The 24,714-nt window shown below is 38.2% G+C and overlaps 1 protein-coding gene across 9 annotated transcripts in view; it reads left to right on the forward strand.

Annotated features, from left to right (window-relative positions):
- Nucleotides 1-22,939, forward strand: part of LOC124711469 (serine/arginine repetitive matrix protein 1-like) — a 145,790-nt gene extending 122,851 nt beyond the window's left edge. For 5 of the 9 annotated variants that reach the window (XM_047241566.1, XM_047241572.1, XM_047241567.1 and 2 more), the window contains 7 exons: nucleotides 2,747-2,884; nucleotides 3,418-3,518; nucleotides 4,183-4,431; nucleotides 7,953-8,091; nucleotides 17,307-17,468; nucleotides 21,829-21,945; nucleotides 22,452-22,939. In XM_047241566.1, the coding sequence (XP_047097522.1) occupies nucleotides 2,747-2,884; nucleotides 3,418-3,518; nucleotides 4,183-4,431; nucleotides 7,953-8,091; nucleotides 17,307-17,468; nucleotides 21,829-21,945; nucleotides 22,452-22,556 (1,011 nt within the window). In that variant the 3' untranslated portion in view covers nucleotides 22,557-22,939. The remainder of the gene's footprint in view (nucleotides 1-2,746; nucleotides 2,885-3,417; nucleotides 3,519-4,182; nucleotides 4,432-7,952; nucleotides 8,092-17,306; nucleotides 17,469-21,828; nucleotides 21,946-22,451) is intronic. The other 4 variants (XM_047241569.1, XM_047241568.1, XM_047241570.1 and 1 more) reach the window with 4 other exon arrangements.
- The last annotated feature ends 1,775 nt before the right edge of the window (nucleotides 22,940-24,714 follow it).

Genomic DNA, 24,714 nt, shown 5'->3' on the forward strand with positions numbered 1-24,714 from the left:
AATTTCATTTACCAGTTGAACACAAGACCTATTTTTCTCTTCAGGTGCCTTCATTTATTAACCTGCCATAATGACATAAATTCTTCAGTTTGTTTTATGTCTTACTTTCTAAAAAAGCTTACTTTCGATGTTTTGCTTACAGAAGTGGGTGTGCAGAACTTTTGGACAAAAGTAACTTTTGCATGATGTTTCCCTGCAATGCAGTGAAGATTGGTTAAACTAGGAACATACATAAAAAGAACTGCTACAGTATGGTACAAAAGTTAACTGAAAGAGATATGTAATGAGACAAACAGAAATGGTGTGTTCATTCAAAGACAGTAATTGCACTGAAGTTACTGAGGTTAATGATGGTTCCCTGGACATTATAGGAGGCCAAACATCGTTGTTAATAGACTATAGGAGGCCAAACATCGTTGTTAACAGACTGCATGGAGGTCAGTATGCAAATGTAACATTATCTCCCCCCCCCCTCCCCCGACACACACACACACACACACACACACACACACACACACACACTGAACCACACAAATGATCATGTTAGACAGTGTTCCTGGGCGGTTACCGAACCGCATATGGTGAGGGGTGGTAATGCAGCCAGGACATTGTCTAAAGTGGATGTCTTGCTTGTTCCAGTTTTTATGGTAAGGGGAGGCATAATGTTGCATGAGCATACTGACTTCCAAATCGTTTAACATGATCTTCACTTTGGTCACTGTTACGGTAACTCTTTACTCTTTCCCCGTATGCATCTTTCCAGGTGTGCATTCAGCCATGATTTCATTTTTATGGATGACAACACGTGAACACATACTCGGATCCCATTGAGCACATGTAGTACACACGAGGGAGATGTGTTGCAGGATGTCCACAAGCACCGACGACCATCCAGCAGTTGTGAAATGCATTGCTGGAAGGAACGCCCTACCACAAGAACTCCTTACCAACCTTATGACCAGTGCAGAAGCATGTTGCAGTGTGTGCATTGCCATCTGTGATGATCACATACCTTATTAAGAACTAAGTCCCCTCATTTGTGATGTCCCTAGGACCATCATGAATCACAGTGCCGTCATTGTAACTCTTGCCTGAAAATAAAAGTGTTACATGTTCATCTTGTTATGTTTTTCCTGTAGTTAACCTTTGTGCTACGCCATAGCAGTTCTTTCTATGTACGGTCAAAGTTTCATTGAGCGATGTTACATGCGAGTGAGGTGCCATGAAACACACCAGAGTATGAGTGTAGTCTTACTCTGATTTCCAATGTTACTATCATTATATTTTATATTAATTATTCATTATTTGCAGTGGAGGTTAACAGTAAAATGCTATCAGCAAAATGAGGGTATGTTCCAGTAATACATTTTCCTGTTCAGTTCTCGCAATTTTAAGGCTGTGAAAAGTTCAGCCAGGACTATTTTAAATAATTTTGATGGCATGGGATCTCCTTGCCTGACTAAATTCACAGGATTTCCCAGTTCCTTAAAATCTTTGCTGAATATCAGTATAATAATATAGTTCACACCATGGTTTGTTTCCTGGAGGATTAAGACAACTTCCTCGAAATATAAATCCCAGGCAAAGTGTTAAGCCATACTCATTGCCCCCTACTGGTCTACAATTTTGTTTGCTATTTGAAAATGGCTGATTGTTCTGTATCCAATACTACTTAAGCCAGCCTGTTCCTTTGCTTGCTTAAAATCTGTTGTTAATATCTGTATGGTTGATAATATTTTTAGTGAACACCTTGGGCATTATGGAGGGTATGAAGATAGCCCTGTAGGTGTTCCCTCACACCTATCAATGTCCCTGTATCCTTTCATGTGCAGTATAAATTTTACAGCGTTGTTCCAGTGTGTGAGAGTTGCTTTGTTCTGCTCACACTCAGTAATTGATTTTGTACTATTTTTCTCTGGTTATCATAATTTCTATTACAGCAAAAGCTTCCACTAGTGCCTTTCCTTCATATCTCGAATGTCTTATACATTTCATCTGGCATTACCATGGGCAACTAATGTGGAAATTCATTTTGTCGATTATATGTAATTGAATTTATTAAGTTCTGTGTACAAAAAGCATCAAAACTGCTCTGTATTCAAATTTCTTTGAGGTGTTTTTGCTTTGCTTTTCAATTTGATATGATTTGGCACATTCAGCAGCAGAATTTTCTGAATGGAGTTTTTGCTGAGACTTCTGTGCCTATAGCAATGGCATGGACATAGTACCAGGAGAAATAATTTGGTCTTCTGGATCTCCCTTCCTTGCCACAAAAGCTGCCACAGCATGGGAAAGATTACATGTAAATCAAAATCAAAGATCAATAAAAAAATCTTCATCAGTTCTTAATGGTATGCATGTAATTTTAACATTACCTTAAATGTGCATAAACTCTTGTCTTGCCACAAAATTCCAGGTAAGTCTTCATAAAACATGCACGCACATGTGTGTACGCCTCATCAAGATTGTCTAGAACTGTCAGGGTGTATTAAGGGAAGGAAGAAACAACAACATAATGACTACTGTAAGGATAAGAACGAGTAGTGTTGCGCTGAATACGCAGAAATATACAGAGATATAAAATTGTGAGAAGGAGAAAGTTGTGGATGGAAGCTTCTATGATGTCTTTACTTCAATTTATCATTGTGTTTAACCGTTGTGTTGCTGGTAAAATCTGGCTGCTGTATAAGCAAAGCGTCATCTGCCGTTAAGGGTGTGACCATTGAGGATTCTTTTATTATTGTAGAGAAGCAACCACAGTTCCATTGACAGACTGGAAAGGCGACGATCATCTCCTGTGCCTATTAAGGAAGAAAGAAGGAAAAAACCAATCCCTGTATATTCTAAGTCACGAAGTATATCTCCTGCAGCACGTAAGAGGAAGGTAAGATGAACACACGACATGGTGTTGGATGAATATCAGGGAGATTATTAACTAATGTTTATAAGAAAGCAAATTTCTTGATCACTCAAGTAAACTTTAACCCTTTGTGACATTAAAGGCATTAGTGTTTGCATTGTTCAATGAGCAATTAAAGATAAATGATACAGTCATCTGGTATGTTACAAATTGTAATGTCAAAAAGTTTCAATCAGGAATATCAAAGAATTTTCTGAGTAGAAATAAGCTTTTGTGTTCATTTGGTTGGTAGTTGAAATGATACTGGGCATTTTCCTATTGTATGCTTAGGTACTTGAAAATTTTCCACACACTGAAAATTAAAGCTTCTTGAAGAAAATGAAATGAAGTATGAAATGGTTTTTACAACCAGTATCTTAAAATTATTTTGAGTAAGTGTGTGTGTGTGTGTGTGTGTGTGTGTGTGTGTGTGTGTGTGTGTGTGTGTGTGCGCACATGTACTAATATGTTTCAGAAAACATAATTATGTATTTCTATAAACTTAAATTTTCTTCTAGCATTCACGCAGCTTGTCAAGAACTCCATCCCCTTTTAGGAAGGTGTCCAGCAGAGAACATGAAGTCAGCCCGGAGAGGAAATCAAAAAATAAACCTAGAAGGTAATTATTTTTGTTGTGCCTTGCACTGAAATATTCCTTTCACTATGTCACAAACAAACAAACAAAGATATGTTTATAAAAAATTGTGATCAATTTTGAAATATAGGCTTGTATTTTCATCATACTGGAAATGTATGTGGTTGTGTTCATAGGACGTAGAATCTTAAAATGAAATGTGCAGAGTGATATGCAGTACTCACTATTTGAAGGGACTAGGATCATTTCTCCTATAATAATAGGGAGGATTGTGACTTACATGTAACAAAATTTTTCAAGTCTTCCTCCTCCGATGTGATGCCCGTAAAAGCATTGGAATATAATTATCCGTAAATTATTGTTAACAGTAAGTAAAAGCAAGCGGCCTCTCTCCCCCTCTTCCAACATGCGTGTGTATGCGCGCGCCCCCACACACACACACACACACACACACACACACACACACACACACACACACACACACACACACATTCTTTACAAAGGATCTCTCCTTATACTTCTCTTGACCTGAACAACAATCCACCAGTTACAGTTTAAATGTTTTGTTTCTTAGTATTTTATTTCATGAGTGATTTATTCTAATTCTGTAGGCTGCATGTTGGAATTTTTGGAAATGCATGAACAGCATTGGCAATATTTTCTTTTTCCTGTAATGTTGTGGTGGCAGGACATGGGAGGTGCTGATGGTCGGCCCTGCTGGTTATAGGTTTTCTCCAAATGCTGCCTCTGATCATCCTGTACAAGAAAGAATCTGTTCGCCAGAGGTTCGTCGTGAGAAGAAACGATCTGCCCCTCCAAGGCATTCTTCACCACCACCACCAGAGGATGACGATGATGATGATGACGATAGGGAAGAGATAGATGAAGAGGAAGATGAAAGGCAGCAGGAAGAGGAATCACCACCTCGTAGACGCAGGTATCGTGAAATGGCAAATTACTGAAATACATTGTTTTGCAGCCTGGTCAGAGTTGCTTTTACTTTTTATTAGATGCTGTTTGTTAAAAAGGCATCATAGACCTTTAAAATTCTGCCAATTAAGTCTTCTCTGACCGGGGGGGGGTTTGGGTAACTTTTCCCATTTCCTAAACCTTACCAATCCTTTTCCTTCATGCCGTTTTTTTCCTTTCGACCCTTCTGCCAGGAGGAGTAGTCATTGGCTCCAAAAGCTCACTTGTTTCATTATCTCTTGTGTGGTTTCTCCTGCTACCCCTTGGTGAGGAGATATTTTTATTTATCCTCTTCTTTCTTTTTTCTTTTTTTTCCCCCAAAAGGTCAAGCCTTTTTGTAGCAATTCATAAGTGGTCTAAGCCTCTACAACTCTCTCTCTCTCTCTCTCTCTCTCTCTCTCTCTCTCTCTCTCTCTCAAAACAAAATCAGCTGTGTTTACAAGCTGTCCCCCCGCCCCCCATTCAGTGACCTGTATGACCTGAACATATTGCTGTACACAATACCAGGGCTGCCCAATATAAGGCTTGCAGACCACAAAGAGGCTCATGGCCATGAAGAATCCAGCCCGCCTTAGCCCGATGAAGTTTCTAGTGTTTACAGACACAGTAGTATTAAGTGAAGACGTTGCTTTAAAATTAACCTGCTTAGTCGACTGCGGGCGCAAAACAAACCTGCATGTGGGGTGAGCGGGTCCTCTTCCATACCTGCCACATGTTTCCCCACCATTGACTCATACATGAGCTATATTGGCCACATGGCAACACATGATGGCATCCTCATCTGCACGCATGTACCTTGTTTCAGTTCTTTTTCTTTAGGGACGGCAGCATAATATGCGTCTGATAATGACATTATTATTTGAATAGCTTCTTATAACAACTAATTTTTGTTCACAATTGACTGTTCCGGCATTTATTGCCTTTGTCAAGCACCTGCGAATACAATTTTGGTGAGGATGTGAAAAATGTAAATTTCATTTTATTAAAGTGACTATATTGTACTCACGTCTAGACTAATGTTACCTCCATTAGTGAACTGTCTTGCAACTGTCAATGTTTAAATGAGAATGTAAATGGCCAAAATATATTAAAAATAAATGTTAGTTAAGGGTAGTTTAACAGTTCTGCTCTTACGGTGCTATATGTTTACAAAGATTATGTATTTGAACAGCGATATTATTTTATTAACTAAAATTTGTTTCAGATTGTCTTTGATTGTTGCATATGTTACTTCAGATTTCTCCATTTTCCTGTTCTGAGAGCTCAGTAAAGTTTTTAAGGTAGTACTTTGTTTAAATTCTGTATGCATGTTAAATATTTCTTGTATTTTCTTGTGTGTATGTAGATTTCCAGTTCTTCAAGAATATTCATGGCAAAACATTTTAGTATTTGGTGAAGAATTTGGAGTGTATTTTCGGTAGTATACGCAGTGTGAGATTGATTTTTCAAATATAAAAAGAAGCTCAACTGATTATTTTTGCTCTCTTTAATGTTTTCCTTATATATCTCGTGTCAAAATTTCTTCCTATTTGACCATTCACTGCATTTGAACAGGCCGGCAGGAACGTTGGTCTAAATATCAGTGAGCAGAAAACAAAACAACTATCTGCTGGGAAAGCACACAGGGAGAACGTGCCAGCCAAAATAACAGTGGGTAGTTAGACCATTGAAATAGTTGATGATTTCAAGTATCTTGGTTCGATTGTAACCAGCCGAAAAGGTACCTCATATGAAATAAAACAGAAACTAATTGCAGCTTTGCAGCCAATAAAGCTTATTTCGCCTTAACAAGTTGTCTTCGAGGCACCGTACTGATCAGACCAGTGCTTACGTATGCCTCTGAAATCTAGGCTCTGACAGCAAAGGATGCCGAATCGCTGGATGCATTAGAGAGGAGGATACTCATGAGAATCATCAGCCAAATTTGCAAAAGGGAAAGTTGGAGGAGGAGATACGACCGTGAGTTGTACACCATCTACAATGTCCAACCTGTTCGAAGAATTGTGAAGTAATCTAGGCTGAGGTGGGCTGGACATGTGGCACAGATGAATGATACAGAAATACCAAAAAAGATGATATGAGGAAAGCCAAGTGGACGGAGAGAATGTGGTCAACCGAAAACTAGGTTGGAGGACAGAGTCGTAGAAGTAATTCAGAAGATGGGCTACAGGAACTGGAAAAGACTAGCAAGGGACCGGGATAAATGGAAGGAGATAGTTGAAGAGACCAAGACTCATCATGTGTTGTAGAGCCACAGAAGAAGAAGAGGAGACCGAATATAGACATAAGTACTATCTCAAAAACTTTATTGAATTTTTAGGTCGTGTAAATGGATAAATCGGAAGTAATGTATTATGCAACAACCAAAGACAATTGTAACAAATTTTAGTTAATAGAATAATATTACTGTTCATCTGCATAATGTTTGTAAACATGTAGCGTCATAAGGGTGAAACTGTCAACTACTGTCATACTACAATTAATATATTATTTTCAATATATTTACATCATTTACAATCTTATCAAAACAGTGACAGTTAAAAGGCAGTTCACTAACATCGTAATACGGATGTCACATCAGCCTGGACCTGAGTACAATATAGCCACTTTAATATAAATGACATTCAAATTTATTCACATTCTCACCAAAACTGTATTCGAATGTATGGCCATAAATTGCAAAATAGTCTGCCATGAATAAAGATTAGTTACGATAAGCTTATATTTTGGTGCATCTATTCTAATAATTCCTTTAAGTTTTTGTATTAGTCATTTCATTTTTCATCATTTTTAAGCTTGTAACATTCTACTAGAAATACATATTGTCTGACTACCCAGGAAAAAATTTGTTTTATTTCCATTTGTTTAGTTCATTTACAAAATCTTTTTGGTCTGGTCCATATTATTGATCAATGTTAATAGTTGAAAATCCTCTGACAAAAGTCTTTCATCATCTTATGACTTATAAATAGCATACATACTTTTGACCACAGAAAAGCATCACTACCTTTTGATCATACATCGGTTCTATATAATCAAATTTGTGTCAAACATAAAGTTCAACTGTGTATCTGTGAAATTCACAAAATCTGACAACAGCAGTATCATGGAAAATATTTTGGTGCATCAGTTGTATTTATCTGCACTCAGATGCTATCAGTATAGATTGTTAGTGACCATTAATTGTAGCTGTGCTGCAGAAATCATCTGTATGTATACCAACTGTATTGCAGTAATTAGGTGAGAAAAACTTGTTTATTAGATAGGTGAAATTGAGATGCAGAAATTTTTTCAAATAGGAACAGTTCTGAATCAGATTTTAGGGATTACAACAGTATGTTGTCCTTTTTTTAGTCCCAGTTCTGCATTACTCATACTTCATATCCCATATTTTCATTTTCTTTGCTTGGTTAGGTAGTGACAGTAACTTGTTTAAATATGTATTTTAATGACGGTATGTTTAAAATTTTAAGTGTACTTTATTTGCAGCAATGAGCACAAGACTGTGAGGAAACGGTCCGAGTCGCCTATTGCTTCTAAAGTAAAGAAACATGAAGAAAAGAAGCATAATGTTTCTCAGAGTTCAGAGTCTCCATCTCCAAAAAGAAATAAATTGGAATCACAAGAGGTGAGTTAAATAATAATGGTTCGAGGCATGAGGTGTTCCAAATAATGTTCGGAATGCCATCCCAATGTTTTGAGTTCCTCTCTGTGATCTTTTTAGATTAGAATTTTATGTAAGAGGGAAAGAAACCTTCTAGTTTGTGCTGTATAACAAAAACACAAAAGATTAGACATGTCTGTCAGATATTTTTTCAGTTTGAGAATTTTTTGTAGATCATGATACAGATTCTGTACTGGTTAAAAGGTGGTTTGATAAAAGAAAGGACAAATGGGATTATAAGGTTTACATAAATCTTGTTCAGGTCACCTGAGCATGATCACAATGTTTGTGTACTTGGGCATTCCATTTAGAATTGAATTAGATACCCATAAAAATTTGTTTTTGCCAGCTTGTTGAAGAAACAGTGCCTCATATTGGTATGCATGCGACGATGTTCTAGTGTTCATGTCAGGTTCTACTTGTGATGTGTTCTGGATAGCCCTTGGGACAAGGACCATTTGTATACTCAGAAGAAGGATCGTGTTAGTGTCACTATCCTACAGTACAGGCTCAAATTGTGAATATTACTCACTTCCTCCTGCTTAAGCAAATAGAGCAAAAGGGTTGATTCTTCTAGCATTTGATGTGATCTACAGTGGGCTTGATGGGACTTCGGGAGGCACCATTAATTCATGGGTAGTTTCACAGAAAACCCCACAATAAGGGACTTTTTACTATATTTGCACTGTCACCAGTGACCCAACACCCGGGATTCCAAAATGGCCATGCACAGCAAATGGCTGAAATCCTTATGATATATTCCTAAGAATCCGGTCTCAAGCAACCTTGAAAATTTTCTAGGTATCTTTATCTGTTTCCAATATACAGAGGTTAAAAATTACCCTGCTTGTACACACACACAAAAAAGGCAAGAAAAATCTGGTGTAAGGCAAAAGCGTAGTTTATAGATATAAAATTATGTAGCACAGAGTAATATGCTGTAAAGTATCTCTGTTATTTGGCGAATCCCATGTTGTAGTGGTAAAGCACACGCAAATTTTTTTTGCACATAAAATCCAGTGGTTAATACATTTCTTTTCAGATGTGTTACAGGCCCTGCTGCAGCAGGGAAAAGAATTGAATCAATGGAAAAATGCTCCTGTTGGAGCACAAGAAAAGCAAATATGCTCCTGTTTAAAAGACTGACTAAAAGTGTGGTACCTGCTTCCTCATTCTACCTTCCTCAGCACCATTAAAAATGTTCCCAAAAATTGTAGCTTGCAAACAAATTCTCATGTTTTATGCTGAAAGAGGAGAATACAGTGGCAGCAACAAAGAGACAGAAAAGTTATAAATACAAGAAGGTAGTAAACAGTAGTTTTGTTATAGAAAGAGTGAAGGAGATAGTGGCAGTGTTTGAGAAAGATGATGGCACAGTGGCACTGGAACATACTTGACTGTGAAAGAAAAGAAAAGAGTGGATGCAGTGCCAGTGGGATGGGAATAAAGAGAAGGAGAAAATGTAAGGAGGGAAAGCCAGTGATAATGAGAGACAAGAATATATGGCAGTGACAGTGAGGAAGAGAGAGACAATGACAGAAGAAAGGGCAGCGGCAGTAGGAAGGAGACGGGAGACAATGACAGACACAAAGAGATGATGTCATGGAGTTTGGCTGGATGAGCGAGTGAGACAGGGCAACTGGGAATGGATGGTTATGAGAGACTTGCAGTGACGGACTAGTGGATGTGAATGAGTTAGAGTTTTGGGGAGCTTGTGGAAGTTTGAGATCAGCTGCATGCTTAAGTGTTGTCATGCTAAAATGTTTGGGAACATTAAAGGTGCTGAGGAAGGCAGCTGGTGCCCTACATTTCAGTCAGTCTTTTAAATAAACAGAAACATAATTCACATTTTTTGTGCTTCAATAGAAGCATTTTTCAGTTGTTTTAAGAGTACCTTAGTTCCAGCTTTATTTGCAGTGGACGTGATTACAGCTGTGCATGATTTAAAAACGAAAAAACTAGTTACTTTCTCCCTTTCTAGTCACTGTAGAGTTGCAGAAGCATATTAGAGGGAAACTAAACTTAAAAGATTTTCCCCAGGATACAACAGTTGGTGTTAAAAATAATATTAATAGATGAAAAATTGATTACCAATCAAGAATAGTTCATTGCTACCTCATCAGCAGAGGGCAAGTATACAACCTTACATTTATACAAGGTGTATCAAAATGAATCATCTGATTTTAAAAAATCATAACTATTATGTTATTTGAGATATGTGTGTGAACAACATACGGAAAGAGCAAACACTCGAGGTAACAGCAGTGTGTGCCAAGTTCAGTTCTAGTAAAAATGGACAACAGAAAGCATTTTGTGTTCTATGTTTTCCACAGTGCGGGTCAGTAATAAATGTTCAGTGTGACTTTCTTACTAGGTATGGCGTGGATCCTCCTACATCCCAGAGCATTAGACGATGGCATGAACAACAGTCCCTAGAAACAGATTGTTTGTGTAAAGCAAATCGCCAGGCCGTCCCCGAGAGTCTGACACAGATGTCGAATGCATCCTCTGTAGTTTCACAAGGAGTTCACAGAAATCCATTTGCCACGTAGCTTGACAGCTCAACGTGCCCCCGATATCCATCTGGCATGTGTTGCGTCGACGTTTACACGTGAAACCATACAAAATTCATCTACTGCAAGCTCTTCGTGAAGGTGACAAACAGCATTGTGTGGAGTTCTGTAATTTTGTTCTAGGCAAGACGGAGAATGACAATTTCCTTCTATGCTTAGTGTTTAGTGACGAGGCAACATTCCATTTAAATGGAAAGGTGAAGCGTTATAATGTGACAATAGGTGGTACGAAACAACCACGGGAGGTTGAACAACATGAGAAAGGCTCCAAAATTTAATGTGTTTTGTGCATTGTTGCGGGAAAAGGTATTTGGTCCATTTTTCTTTGCCGAGAACACTGTTACAGAAAGCACGTATCTTGATATGCTTGAGAGCTTTCTTTTCCCACAGTTGGAGACTAAATTTGAACATCTTCATTTACCAATAGGATGAGGCGCCACCACACTGGCATCTGGAAGTGCAGGAATTACCGTTTGTGGTCATAGCATGTTGGAAAACAGCTCTATTACCTTGTACCCATATACCAACTCCAATTTTTTGATAGTTTTTACTAGCTGTTACACTGCAATTTTACCAGCACTCATAACATCAAATGACATAACAAAATTGCAAATCCATGAATAAACAAGAAAGAAATTTCAAAATTTTACGTTGTATAATAGACCTCTTAGGGAAAAAAAGTGGGTTTTGCTGCTATAGTAATACTGTATGGTATGTAATTGAAAAAAACTACCATTTTTGCGTATGATGTATGAGGAATTGAGCCATTTCCTAACACATTGCTGCCACAAATTATAGCTTAAAATGTGTAGTTTCAGTTTACATTCACTTTGAAAATAGCAAAAATTTATAGGCTACATGGTGAAATGAAAACTGTGAAATACAGTGTAAACTGCCAGATTACAACATCTCAGATGTTTGTTTTCCAACTGCAGCCAGTAGCTGTATAGCATGGTGCTGTCACACTAATGCAGTGGCTTCTAACACACAGAGTGATAAAGAGCCAGCTTACTTGGCGACTTGTTCCAAAGTACAGTTGATGTGAACAGTGTATAGCAAATGAAGTGACTGTGGCTTCCACTTAGGTGTAATTTACATAGGTGGCCTCCTACGCCCTTCACTCCCATGTATTAATTTTACCTACAGTAGTTCCGCGCAGAGCCTGTCAAATGCAGAATGTATTATGGCTCTACCAACTGCAGCCAATGTACACTACTCCATTTGTTGTGTGTGGCACCATGAGTAACAGGACGTATTTGTTGCAGTCCTCTATGGTGTTTAATGCATTATGATGGCAGGCAGATTGTTATAAATGTAATGGATTGCTGGGACAGAGAAGCACTGAAATCACAGCAGGCTTAAATTTATTTCATATTCATTGGTATAAATAAGTACCACATGTGAAGGAAAACGTGTGTATACATGATTTCACAAAACTTGCTGTGTTTACACTACAGCGAATGCTCAGTTCAAAGAGGAAATGGTGCGTATTGGCAGTAGTGCAGGACTCTCCACTTCAACCACTTAAGCACAATGAACAAGGTAAAGTTGTACAAGCAATACACTAGAGGTCACTGCACTTGCATCGCCAGAGTATGCTGCACTGCCGTTGACTACAGAAGGAAAATGCACCCCCACATGTAAGCTTCCAATATATTTCATTGTATTTGTTGGTTTTTGGTTTAATTCACCCTGTTCATCAGTTTTTGCTTTTTTGTGGTGAGCACAAAGGAAAGGTCTCTGAGAAATTGTGTTGTCATTATAGTATGTCAGAAAATGGCTTGATTGCCTTGTATGTTGCATATCTGTGATAATTTAAGAACTGATGAAATTCATTACTACAGGTTATTGTATAAACATAGAATTGTACTTTTAATTTCTTTCACTAATAGGGATTTTATTCAACGTGTTTGAGACAATTTTTAATCGTATATGCCAATAACATAAGTTTTTGTTGTTATTTTGAGAGTTTTAAAGTTTTCCTTGGTTCTGCATTTTCCTCAGTTTGTGTTTTTGAAGACGGCACCACATGAAAACATAAAATAGGGATTACGGTGTTATAAAGTTTTGGGGCAGATAAGTTTCTGGTCACAAATCAGCACAGATTTGGAAAGCATTTCTTGCATGAAACTCAGCTTGTGCATTCTTCAAACAATGCAAACCATAGGTGAAGGACTCCATTCCCAGATTTCCAGAAAGTGTTTGAAACGGTATCACCCTGCAGACTGTTAAGGAAGATCCAGTAATACAGAACACATAGGTTGCCAGGTATGTAAGTGGCTTGAAGATCTTTCTAGTAGTAGAACCCAGTACATATCCTGGACAGCGAGTGTTCATAAGAGACAAGAGTATCATCAGGAGTGTCCCATGGAGGCGTGATAGGATTGCTCTTGTTCTCTGTGTACATAAATGACCTGATGGATAGGACGAGTATACCCCCGCCGGCGAAACATTGCACTTGACAGTTCGCTTTTTGTCTAGTTAGGTTGGCTATACTGTAATAGCAATGTTGCAACAGCAGCCTCTATACACACAGCAGACGATAGTTTCCCATCCCGTCTCGTAAATGCAAGCGATTGAGCAATTACAGTGTATATAAAAACTCGTTTTTATATATCTAACAAAAGCGCTGGCAGGTCGATAGACACACAAACACAAACATACACACAAAATTCTAGCTTTCGCAACCAATGGTTGCCTCGTCAGGAAAGAGGGAAGGAGAAGGAAAGACAAAAGGATATGGGTTTTAAGGGAGAGGGTAAGGAGTCATTCCAATCCCGGGAGCGGAAAGACTTACCTTAGGGGGAAAAAGGACAGGTATACACTCACACACACACACATATCCATCCACACATACACAGACACTGCCCACGTGGAATGTTTCCCTCTATTATATTCATAAAACTCGTTTTTAGTTGTACTACAATGACAGGAAGTAAACAACCCTATAATAATGCACGTAAAAGCATAACAATGCACACACTTTCAATAAAGGAGCAAAGAAATACAAAAAACAAGCATCTGACGTCTGGTACTTTAAAATCAATAATGTACGTAGTTTACAAAATAAACAATAAGCGAGATTGCAATAAATAACCAATATTAGTAATTTTTCACTCACCAATTTACAGCGATAATGGCGCAATTCCATCCAGCTCGCTATTGTCACTGTTCATCGCCAAAACAGTCTTCATCGTCGTCATCAGCAAGACAAATCATTAATTGTTCATGGCCACTGATAATGCCTTCTATTGTCTGTGCTGCTCGTATAAGCTTCTCGACGTGCTCTACTTTTTTTTCTCCATGAGGCTGCATCCACAGTCACAAGAGCTTCACGCAACAGCTTTTCCACCTCTGTTATTGTAAAGGCCTTGTTGTTCCTTACATACATTTTTACATCACTCCATATTAACTCAATAGGGTTGAAATGGCAGTGATATGGTGGCAGCCTTATTACAGTATGACCCTGCTCCTTGGCAATTTCGTTTACTACATATGTAGGTGTCGTAGGCTTATTTTCTTTAACAAGAGAATATATCAGAACCTTTGTCATACTCATATCCACTGCAATATTTCGAGCCTGTAACCACTGCACCATAACCTCTTTTCGATCATTTGTGGTTGGGGCTTTGTTCTGTATCACCGAATGATATGGAGCATTGTCCATTACAATTGTTGTAGGGACAGGAAATTGTTTTAAAAGGTTCCTGAACCACTCAACAAATCTTGTGTGATCCATGTCTTCATGGTAATCACCAGTCTTTTTTGATCTAAAAACTAAAAGTGTGTCGGGGACAAAACCACTGGAGGAGCCTGCATGGACCACAATTAATCGAGCTCCTCTTCCCGTCGGCTGAGGCCACTACTGCTGGGTGTGTTATCCGTCCAAAATTTACTGACAGCTTTCCTGGCATTAACCCACGTTTCGTCTAGCCAAATTATGGAATGAATGTCTCTGCCCACAATTTTGTGCAAGAAAATGCTACGAGCGGTAATAATATGTGCCCCCTCTAACAGTACTTTGTGTCCGGCTAGCGTTTTGTAACGGAAACCCATATTTTTAGCACAATTTTTAGTGATGTTTTACCACCCCTGAAGAGTTTACTTTCTTTTAAAGAGATTAATAACTTAGCTACAGTCGGATACTCTTTTCTGCTGTAGTAAGCATAAACATGCCTACGAATTGCATCAGTCTGGAAAGAATCTGAATCTGTGATAGGACTAGGCCGCTTTTTCTTCTTTCCCGGGGTTGATAGAAATGTATTATTTGATCCAGACAGCTCGAAATCATTACGGCTCACGTCAGTATCTTCCAAGTTTTGTAGTAATACTCCCTTACTTACTACGGTTCTTGCACTAATACCAAGAGTTTTCGACGTACGTTCCACCACTTTGTCGGCAGGAATTGATGGCTGTCCATGAATGCTTACGTAGTTTTTCTCCTGCTTGTAAAACTCAAAGAGTTCTGCGCAGTAACTCCAGTGCCTGGCTGTTTAGCGGCACCCCTTGACGCAAAGGATTGTCACTAGGAGACGAAGTCTTTTCGGTGGCATTTTCCAAGTACGTACACTCACAACGTAACAAAAGTCACGACGATATAGCACACACTACAATGAAAACACGCGGTAAACAACATACAATTCACGTTGTACACACATTCACTAAACAAAGCCGGCAACGCGGGAACTTTGACGTCACAGCACGTGAGTAACAGCAGTGCTCACTGCGCTGTGATTGGCTGGCGCCCCACGCTGAACGCCTAGCGCCTATGGTTCTTCACTTGTTACTCTGTTACGCTGCCAACTTTATACGCAAACGTCAAGTGCAATGTTTCAGCGGCCCGGGTATAGTATCTGTGACTGTTGCTGATGACAGTGTAGTATACGGGACTGTAGGGTGATACAGGATGACTTTTACAGAATTTCTATTGTTTATGATGAATGGTAGCTTACTCTAAAAGTGGGAATATGTAAGTTAAAGCAGATGAGTAGGAAAATCAGTCCTGTAATGTTGAAATAAAGTGTTAGTGGTGTGCTGCTTTTCATGGTCAGCGTGAATTGAATATCTAGGTTTAACGTTGCAAAGTCACAGGAAATGGAATGAACACACAAAGTTGATTGTAAGGAAAGCGAATGGTAGAGTTTGGTTTATTGATAGAATTCCGCAAAAGTGTAGCTGAGCTACAAAGGAGACTGTGTACAGAACACTTGCATTATCCATTCCAGAGTGCTACTAGTGTGTTTGGGAATCCCACCAGGTCATATAAAGGAGGATGTCAAAACAATTCAGGAACATACTGCTATATTTGTTGCTGGTAGGTTCGGTCAGCATGCAAGTATTATGTAAATGCTGGATGAACTGAAATGGAAAGCAGGTTTTCTTTTCACAAAACACTATTAAAAAATTTAGAGAACTGGCATTTGCAAAAGACTACAGAATGATTCTACGGCCACAGACGTACAACTCGCATAAGGATCGTGAAGATGGAACAAGACAAAATAGGACATATGTGGAAACATATCAAAACAGTTGTTCCTCCATTCTTCCAGTTGCGAGTGAAACAAGAAAGGGAGTGGCTAGTAGTGGTATAAGGTACCCCTCGGGTGGCCATCATATAATGGCTTGTGTAGAATGTATGTAGATGTCTCCTCACAGAGTTAGGCCTAGATAATTAATGAACATGACTATGACAAGCAGTACAGCACTAATACTGTAGATAAAGCTGAGTAGCGCTGATGTTTGGAGACAGCAGACAGGCAGCATGGCTCTGGCTGACACACAAGATAGTGCAGTTTTTGTCGGTCACTCCTAAAGTACAGTTAACTCACATAATCAAGATGAATATTATGCTGGACTAATTCGAGACTGTTCTATTGTATGAGCACTTAAAATGTGCATCTCCAAAACCATTGCATTTGTAACAAAAAGAAAAGTGTTCTTCTATTGATGCTGGGTGTTGTGTGACACATCATATGAACCACGTGTGTTTCGGCTAATGCTTGTACATATTCCAAAAATAAAATAAAAAATATATACCAAAGCACCGGAGATAACCCATGTGCCAGCTCTTAGAAGAGGATACCTTTTATACTGTGTCCACGAATGTATAAGGTGATTTTGGTGGAAATGCATTCCAAGGGAGATACACTTGAAGGTGGAGAAAGATGATCCCCAACAATGTGGGTTCAGTGATTGAAAGCACACTAGAACATACCAGGCAAGTGGGAATGTATTGTCTGCATAGGTGCTCCAGCTCCACCTAAAGAGACCAGAGACAACAGCTGCTTAGAGTCTCATACTTGATGCACCATATAGTGCTGATCAAGAACAGTGGTTTATTGAGCAACAAATGCAAGCTGCTATGAATTATGCAAAACTGTTCTGGCCACCAATCATCCTCTATATTTTCAGTTCACTGTTTTAAATATTTGCTGTTACAGTTACAAATAATGATAAAACTATCATGAATTCAAGCACACACTGTTAACATCTTCAGGTGAAGATACTTTTTTCAAGTTCACATTTACTGCTGTAGACACATTTTTCTTTCAAACCTGTTTGAAAATTGGGAAAACAATATTCATATTTTGTATTATTCTGTTACAGAAACGCGTTAAAAAGCAAGAGACATCTGGATCAGAGGACTCTGCTGAAGAAAGAGAGAAAGTGTCAAAAAAGAAAAGGCTTGTTTCAACTTCAGAGGAAGAAATCAAGATAAAGAAAAAGAAAAAGAAGAAACAGAAAGAATCTAGTAGTGAGTCTGATATGGTAAGGGTTTTCACAGAGTTCATAAAAGACATGACATTGCACGCATTTCCTGTTTAAATAGTGTATATTTTAAATTCCCGAAGACTGTGAATTATGAATTGGTGGTGGTACTAAAAAGTAGTAAATGCTACAGGTTTTGAAAAGTCTGAACTAAAACAGGCTGGAGCAAGATGAATTTGTTAGAACAAGAAAATTTCTTAGAGTGATATAGAGATGACGTTAATTGAATTTAGATTTCATGAAGTTGTTTGTTTTCATTGAAGTAAATTTAAAATCTACTAGGTCTAGCAAACCATTTGTTTATATGTTTTAAGTTCTGTGTGTTTCATTTGGTGGATCAAACAGAATACATTTCTTAAAGTCCACATTATTAACACATTCACTGCCAACAGCACAAAGCTATGGATGTGTTGTCAAATTATATATAAGTAATTGCTTTCATTAAACTTATTTCCCCCACAAAGTTTCATGGTAGAGAGAAGGGGAGGGGGGTGTTGCACAGATCATGCAGAATGTTGTTGTAGTGGTCTTTAGTCCAGAGACTGATTTGATGCAGCTCTCCATGCTACTCTATCCTGTGCAAGCTTCTTCATCTCCCAGTACCTACTGCAACCTACATCCTTCTGAATCTGTTTAGTGAATTCATCTCTTAGTTTCCCTCTATGATTTTTACCCACCATGCTGCCCTCCAATACTAAATTGGTGATCCCTTGATGCCTCAGAATATGCCCCACCAACCGGTCCCTTCTAGTCAAATTGTGCCACAAATTTCTCTTCTCTCCTATTCTATTCAGTGGCTCCTCATTAGTTATGTGATCTACCCATTTAATCTTCAGCATTATTCTGTAGCACCACATTTCAGAAACTTCTAATCTCTTCATGTAAACTATTTATCGTCCACGTTTCACTTCCATACATGGCTACACTCCATACAAATACTTTCAGAAACTATTTCCTGACACTTAAACCTATATTCCATGTCAACTAATTTCTCTTCTTCAGAAACGGTTTCCTTGCCATTGCCTGTCTACATTTTATATCCTCTCTACTTCAACAATCATCAGTTATTTTGCTCCCCAAATAGCAAAACCCATTTACTACTTTAACACTTTCAGGACTGAGCGCAAGTGTGGATGCTCAACCGGCTGGTACTGAGCGATTTCACAGTTTTTATGAATTTTCTACAGCTGATTCTATACCCCAGAAAATAGATTGCTCTTTTGCATTTAAAAACTACGTCCATTCTCTTCAGAGTACTGCAAAGAAATAAACATTCACGTTAGTGACAAGGGTTCTATATTAATTTGAGAGTATGCTGTTTTCACAGTGAAAAAAAAATTTTTTTTTTTTATGTTTTAGGACCTCTAAGGGACATAGGATTGAAGTTGTTCGTTTTAAATGAATAACTGTTGAAATATGAACTTTTATTTTATTAATAATCACACAGTTACATTGGCTTTTGTATGAAATATTTCAAAACATTTTGGAAAACAAAGCCCTACGTCACAGGTTTCACAATAATATTGCGTGTCTTTCCGTGAAACTTTACCATATCTGGCCTTGCTTGTTTCGACGCATACTTTGCACCTTCTCTGAGGCCACTTAGACAATTTTGTGGGTAGAATTAATTTTGGAAAATGCCTTCCGCTTAGACTGTTGATGGATGAACTATTCTGAGAAGTGCAGGAGTCTAAGAGGCCACCTTTGTGAACCAAGTTCTCTGCTAACTCTGTAATGTATTCAACCAGATGTTTGCTTGTATTTCGTGACGTTTTGTACAAAATGTATGAATTTACAGTCATGAGCATGAAAATGTGAAACAAAGCTTTTTTCCACCACTTTTTTTTTTTTTTTCCTCGTTCAAAAGGATAGTACGCTATTAGCTGGTCGCTATGATCCACACCAGCTTTTTTACTGTTGTAGTCCAAAACACAGTCTGGCTTCATTTTTTCCACCATTCCAAATTTAGTATCTACACTGACAGTTGTTGCCGTCATTTTATGCTTTGTTGTCAAAAGAAAACGTCTCTGTTGTCCTTCCATTTTACAAACAGTAAGTGATATATCAGGGCTGGTGTAAAATCGGTCCATGTATAATGTGTGACCTTTATTATGAAACGAATGACACAATCTGTCTACAATGTGTAAAATGCTGTAATCGGCATTAGACTGTTTCCCAGAATAAATTTCACAGTTTAGGACATACCCACTTTCACATATCATAAAAAAATTTAAGCTGTATTTACTAGGCTTATTTTTCATATACACTCTAAAACTCAGTCTACCACGAAAAGGGCAGATTCCTTCTTCTGTAGTAATATTTTCACCTGGCTTGTAAGCCTTTCCACTTTGGGTCACGCATCTGTCGAATATAGGTCTTACCTTATGAATAGGATCGTGACCTACCTGGTTTTTAGGAATATATGTTACATTATCTACGAGATGTAACATTCGTAGAATTGACAAAAATCTATCTCTTAGCAGACACTTCGCTGCAAATGAGGACTGCAACACAGGATTTGTTGACCAGTAGTCAGACAGATTTGGTTTCTTGACTAGGCACATATGCAAAATAATACTAAAAACTTTATGCAGTTCATTGAGTTTCACTGTTGTTCACTTACGCCACTCTGACTGAGGCTTCAGTTTTCCTGTAGCACTTAGTGTCTCTATTGTCATTCTAGCATAGCGGTTTGTCTCTCGTTTGATCAATCTCGCCAGTTCTTCATCGAAAAAGTACGTGAAACAATCAAACACTGAAGAATGTTGGTCAATCCCATCTTGAATTCCACAGGATTCAGAAAAAACAGTAAGCTGGGGAGTGATTGTATCGTCATCTGTCCACTGGCCAGAAGAATATGGCAAATTGCAATGACCAGTTGTGTTTGTTGTCACAACGATATCAACAGCCTCCTCTTCAGGTCTTCCTGATGGATCACCGTCCGAGGGGCCGTTTTCATCTATAAGAAAATTCGTAAAAATTGTCTTTTTCCTGACCAGGAATAAAACCACAGAATTACGGAAAATTCAGACAAAAAATAGCTTACCATCACTAATGTCAAAATCTGCAATTTCTTCATCTAATTCTGAACCACTATTGTTCAATAAAAACTCTATTTCTTCATCTCACAAAGCCATGACGAAAATAAAGTGCAAAGCTATCAGCCAACAACAATCTAAAGTTTCGAACTGCCACGCACCTGTTGTAAGTCAAGCGTGAGCGCGGCAAAGCAAATGACTCAAAATATACTCCTGTACCACCTCCAACAGTGACATTTGCTGCCATCTATATTTTTTCTTGGTACTAGGATAACCAGAGAGTACTTTTAGACCTACAGAATATGAAAGTCATGCGCTGGGAGTCGTTACCATCGCTGATAATTGGCCGACGTAGGAGCTACGTCGATCGTCTTTTTGGGGTACTGTCGGACCGATGTAGGAGCTACGTCGCTCGTCTCTAAAGTGTTAAGCATCTCATTTCCTAATCTAATTCCCGCAGCATCATCTGATTTAATTCGACTACATTCCATTATCCTCATTTTGCTTTTCTTGATGTTCATATTATATCATCCTTTCAAGACACTGTCCATTCCATTCAGCTGCTCTTCCAGGTCCTTTGCTGTCTCTGACAGAATTACAATGTCGTCGGAGAACCTCAAAGTTTTTATTTCTTCTCCATGGATTTTAATGCCTACTCTGAATTTTTCTTTTGTTTCCGTTACTGCTTGCTCAATATGCAGATTGAATAACATTGGGGAGAGGCTACAACCTTGTCTCACTCCCTTCCCAACCACTGCTTCCCTTTCATGCCCCTCGACTCTTATAACTGCCATCTGGTTTCTGTACAAATTGTAAATAGCCTTTCGCTCCCTGTATTTTACCCCTGCCACCTTCAGAATTTGAAAGAGAGTACTCCAGCCAACATTGTCAAAAGCTTTCTCTAAGTCTACAAATGCTAGAAACGTAGGTTTGCCTTTCCTTAATCTTTCTTCTAAGATAAGTCGTAAGGTCAGTATTGCCTCACGTGTTCCAGTGTTTCTACGGAATCCAAACTGATCTTCCCCGAGGTCAGCTTCTACCAGTTTTTCCATTCATCTGTAAAGAATTCGTGTTAGCATTTTGCTACCATGGCTTATTAAACTAGGTATTATTCATGAGATTGGCCCTTCTGGGTGTGGGATATTTTGAAAATTTAGGTTGGCTAATTTATTAATGCTACTGTTTTCATTTGTCATTTACCATTATCATTTAAAAATTAGTTTTGTGTGTGTATTTTTTACAAATTGTTCTGCTTTTTATGTCTTTTTGGAGATGACTTATACGACAATGGTGTTTATGATGTGGCTGTTTCGTGTCAACAGAATAGTGACATTGAAGTGGAGGGGAAGAAGAAGAAGAAAGACAAGAAGCACAAAAAGCATAAGAAACACAAAAAACACAAGAAGCACAAGAAACGCAAGATGGAGGAAAGTGATGCCGTGAGTACTTCATCCGAAAGTCGTGATTGGCACACCCTAAATATATGTAGCATGATAAAGTTACACGAAATTTCGTTTTTCTTGGAAAATAATTGAGCTGCAGTACTCGAATTGCATATTGAAAGAAATAAGTAAATATTTTTTTAATCATTCACACATGGTTTCCATCATAAAGGAGAGCTGTGGAACTAGTCAAATTGTACTGAAACAACTTTTCCTTCATGCCATTAAAAATTAATTTAATGAGTCGATTGACATATTCCAATTTAACATTCTGATTTTGCCTCACTTTTGATTACAAAACGCTATTCCTTTAGCATCCTTTTTTTACGAAACAAAGATGGTGGGACAACTACTTTTTTGTTGAATTTTAAGGTAGTAATGATGTGCTAGATACTATGTTACTTCAGAGTGGCATCAAAGAGTGTTCACTATGTTGTTACATTCAAAGAATTTGTATATTGTCGAAGCTGTTCGCTGTGCCTCAGCAGCTTTTCTTGTTCCAGGACAGTGACTCAAGTGTTGCAGAAAACACAGAGGAACTTGAAAGACGTTTGAGAGAACGTGCATTAAAATCAATGAAGAGAAGTGAGGACGACAATAGCAAGTGAAAAGCTGATGACTGACTGCATATGTGCAGCTGTATAGAAGACGATGTTCCTTATTAGTTGATTCAAGCTACATGTTCAGACTGACAGATGAATAGCATTCTTCATTTTCCCCCCACACGAGCTCGCTGGTCAGTGTGAATGTAGCAAATGTGTTCAGTGCACCGTGAACTTGGAAAAGTGTTGGAATGTGATGTAATCGTTGTGGTCCAATGTAACATTTTTTCACAAACTGTGCCACAGAAGAAACATTTTAATGTATAGTAAGGTCTCATTTTGTAATTGTTAGAAATGTGTGCTCATTAAAGGTGACTGAGTACTGTTGAAAATGTATGATGATTTTTCACAGAAATATTTAAAGAGAAAAATAAACTTGATGTTCTTTTTTCTTTTGTCACTTGATTATCATTGTGGTACTCTGTTAATCTGAAGAATCTTCATAAAATTGTGGGCCCTCAACATGAATATGTTTCAGTAAGTCTTTTTTTGCAATGGTAATTACACTTAACAGTATTAAAGGCAAAGCTATTGTGCATCCATCCTAAAGTTTATCATCATCATTGTTGCTGTCATTCTCACTTCTCACTGATGTTTTCTATCTCCCTACATATTAGTAATCTCTGTTGTGGTTATTGTTACCATAATTGCTCAAATTTGTTCCGTTTGTATTCCTCTAATCGCACATGACAGTTATTGTAAATCGTATTTTAATCATCTCTTACTTTAAACAGCTCTAATTGAAAATATTGCTGCTTTCATGAAAGTCATTAACATAATACTACACACAGTTTTCAGATGGTCACACTGTACACTGTAGTAGTGCAGCACTGGGCACCTGGAAAAAAAAAAAAAACTGATTGCCTCCCCTCCCAACGTACTTATGAAATGAAATGATTGAGAAAATGTTCAGTAATATGGAACAGCAGATATATCAAAATTTGAATTTGAGTGCAAAGTTAAAATTAACTTAAAGAGGAAACCAGTAGCTTTTCAAATCTACGATTTGGGATCAAGAATGAATGTAAAGAACATGGTGCACAAATATATCTTTATTGGTATAATTTGTTGTAATAAAATGACAGGAAACTACATAATGTTAGTTAAAGAATTCTTATATTTGTTTTTGTATTACAACTGAAAGGTTACAAAATGATGCCGATTCAAGGCAAGAACAACGTATTGGGAATTCACCAAAAGTTTGTTGTTCCTGGTAAGATTTGTGATAGTTAAATGAAAGTTAATAATATACTGGCAATTCCGGCCTTCAGGAGATCGTAACCTAAAAGATACAGTTGTATCAAACAGTGGAAAATCCAGGATGGAATGCAACAGCAATACAAAAAGGGAAGTTTCTACTCACAAGGGAACCTCCCCATCGCACCCCCCTCAGATTTAGTTATATGTTGGCACAGTGGATAGGCCTTGAAAAACTGAACACAGATCAATTGAGAAAACAGGAAGTAGTTGTGTGGAACTATGAAAAAATAAGCAAAATATACAAACTGAATAGTCCATGCGCATCATAGGTAACATAAAGGACTATGTGAGCCAAGGAGTGCCGTGGTCCCGTGGTTAGCATGAGCGGCTGCGGAGTGAGAGGTTCATGGTTCAAATCTTCCCTCGAGTGAAAAGTTTATTTTCTTCATTTTCGCAAAGTTAAGATCTGTTCGTTCGTTCATAGACATCTCTGTTCACTGTAATAAGTTTATTGTCTGTGTTTTGCGATGGGAACCTTGTTATTGAAGTCGCGAGCTATATTTGCTGGATTCATATTGCCCACGGAATACATCTCACGTATTTAATGCACTCTCGTCCAAACTGCCAGCCAGCCGGCCAGGGAGCCTCGTTAGTAGGAATTCCCTCTCTTCCGTGCGCTGTAGTCGACTGACGTCATGTGTTTCGATGTTTGTTTAGGTGTAGTGTCCCCATTCTACAGTGCAGTTACCTCGCATTGGACGGACGGACGGACAGGTCTGAAAATAAAAAACTAAAATTTTCGTTTGAGGGAAGAGTTGAACCAAAAACCTCTCGTTCCGCAGCTGCTCACGGGACCACAGCGCTCCCTAGCTCACCTTATCCTTGATATTGCCTATGTTGCGCATGGACTACTCAGTTTGTATATTTTGCTTATTTTTTCATAGTTCCACACAACTTCTTCCTG

Source organism: Schistocerca piceifrons, chromosome 8 (assembly GCF_021461385.2).
Source record: "Schistocerca piceifrons isolate TAMUIC-IGC-003096 chromosome 8, iqSchPice1.1, whole genome shotgun sequence".
NCBI lineage: Eukaryota > Metazoa > Arthropoda > Insecta > Orthoptera > Acrididae > Schistocerca > Schistocerca piceifrons.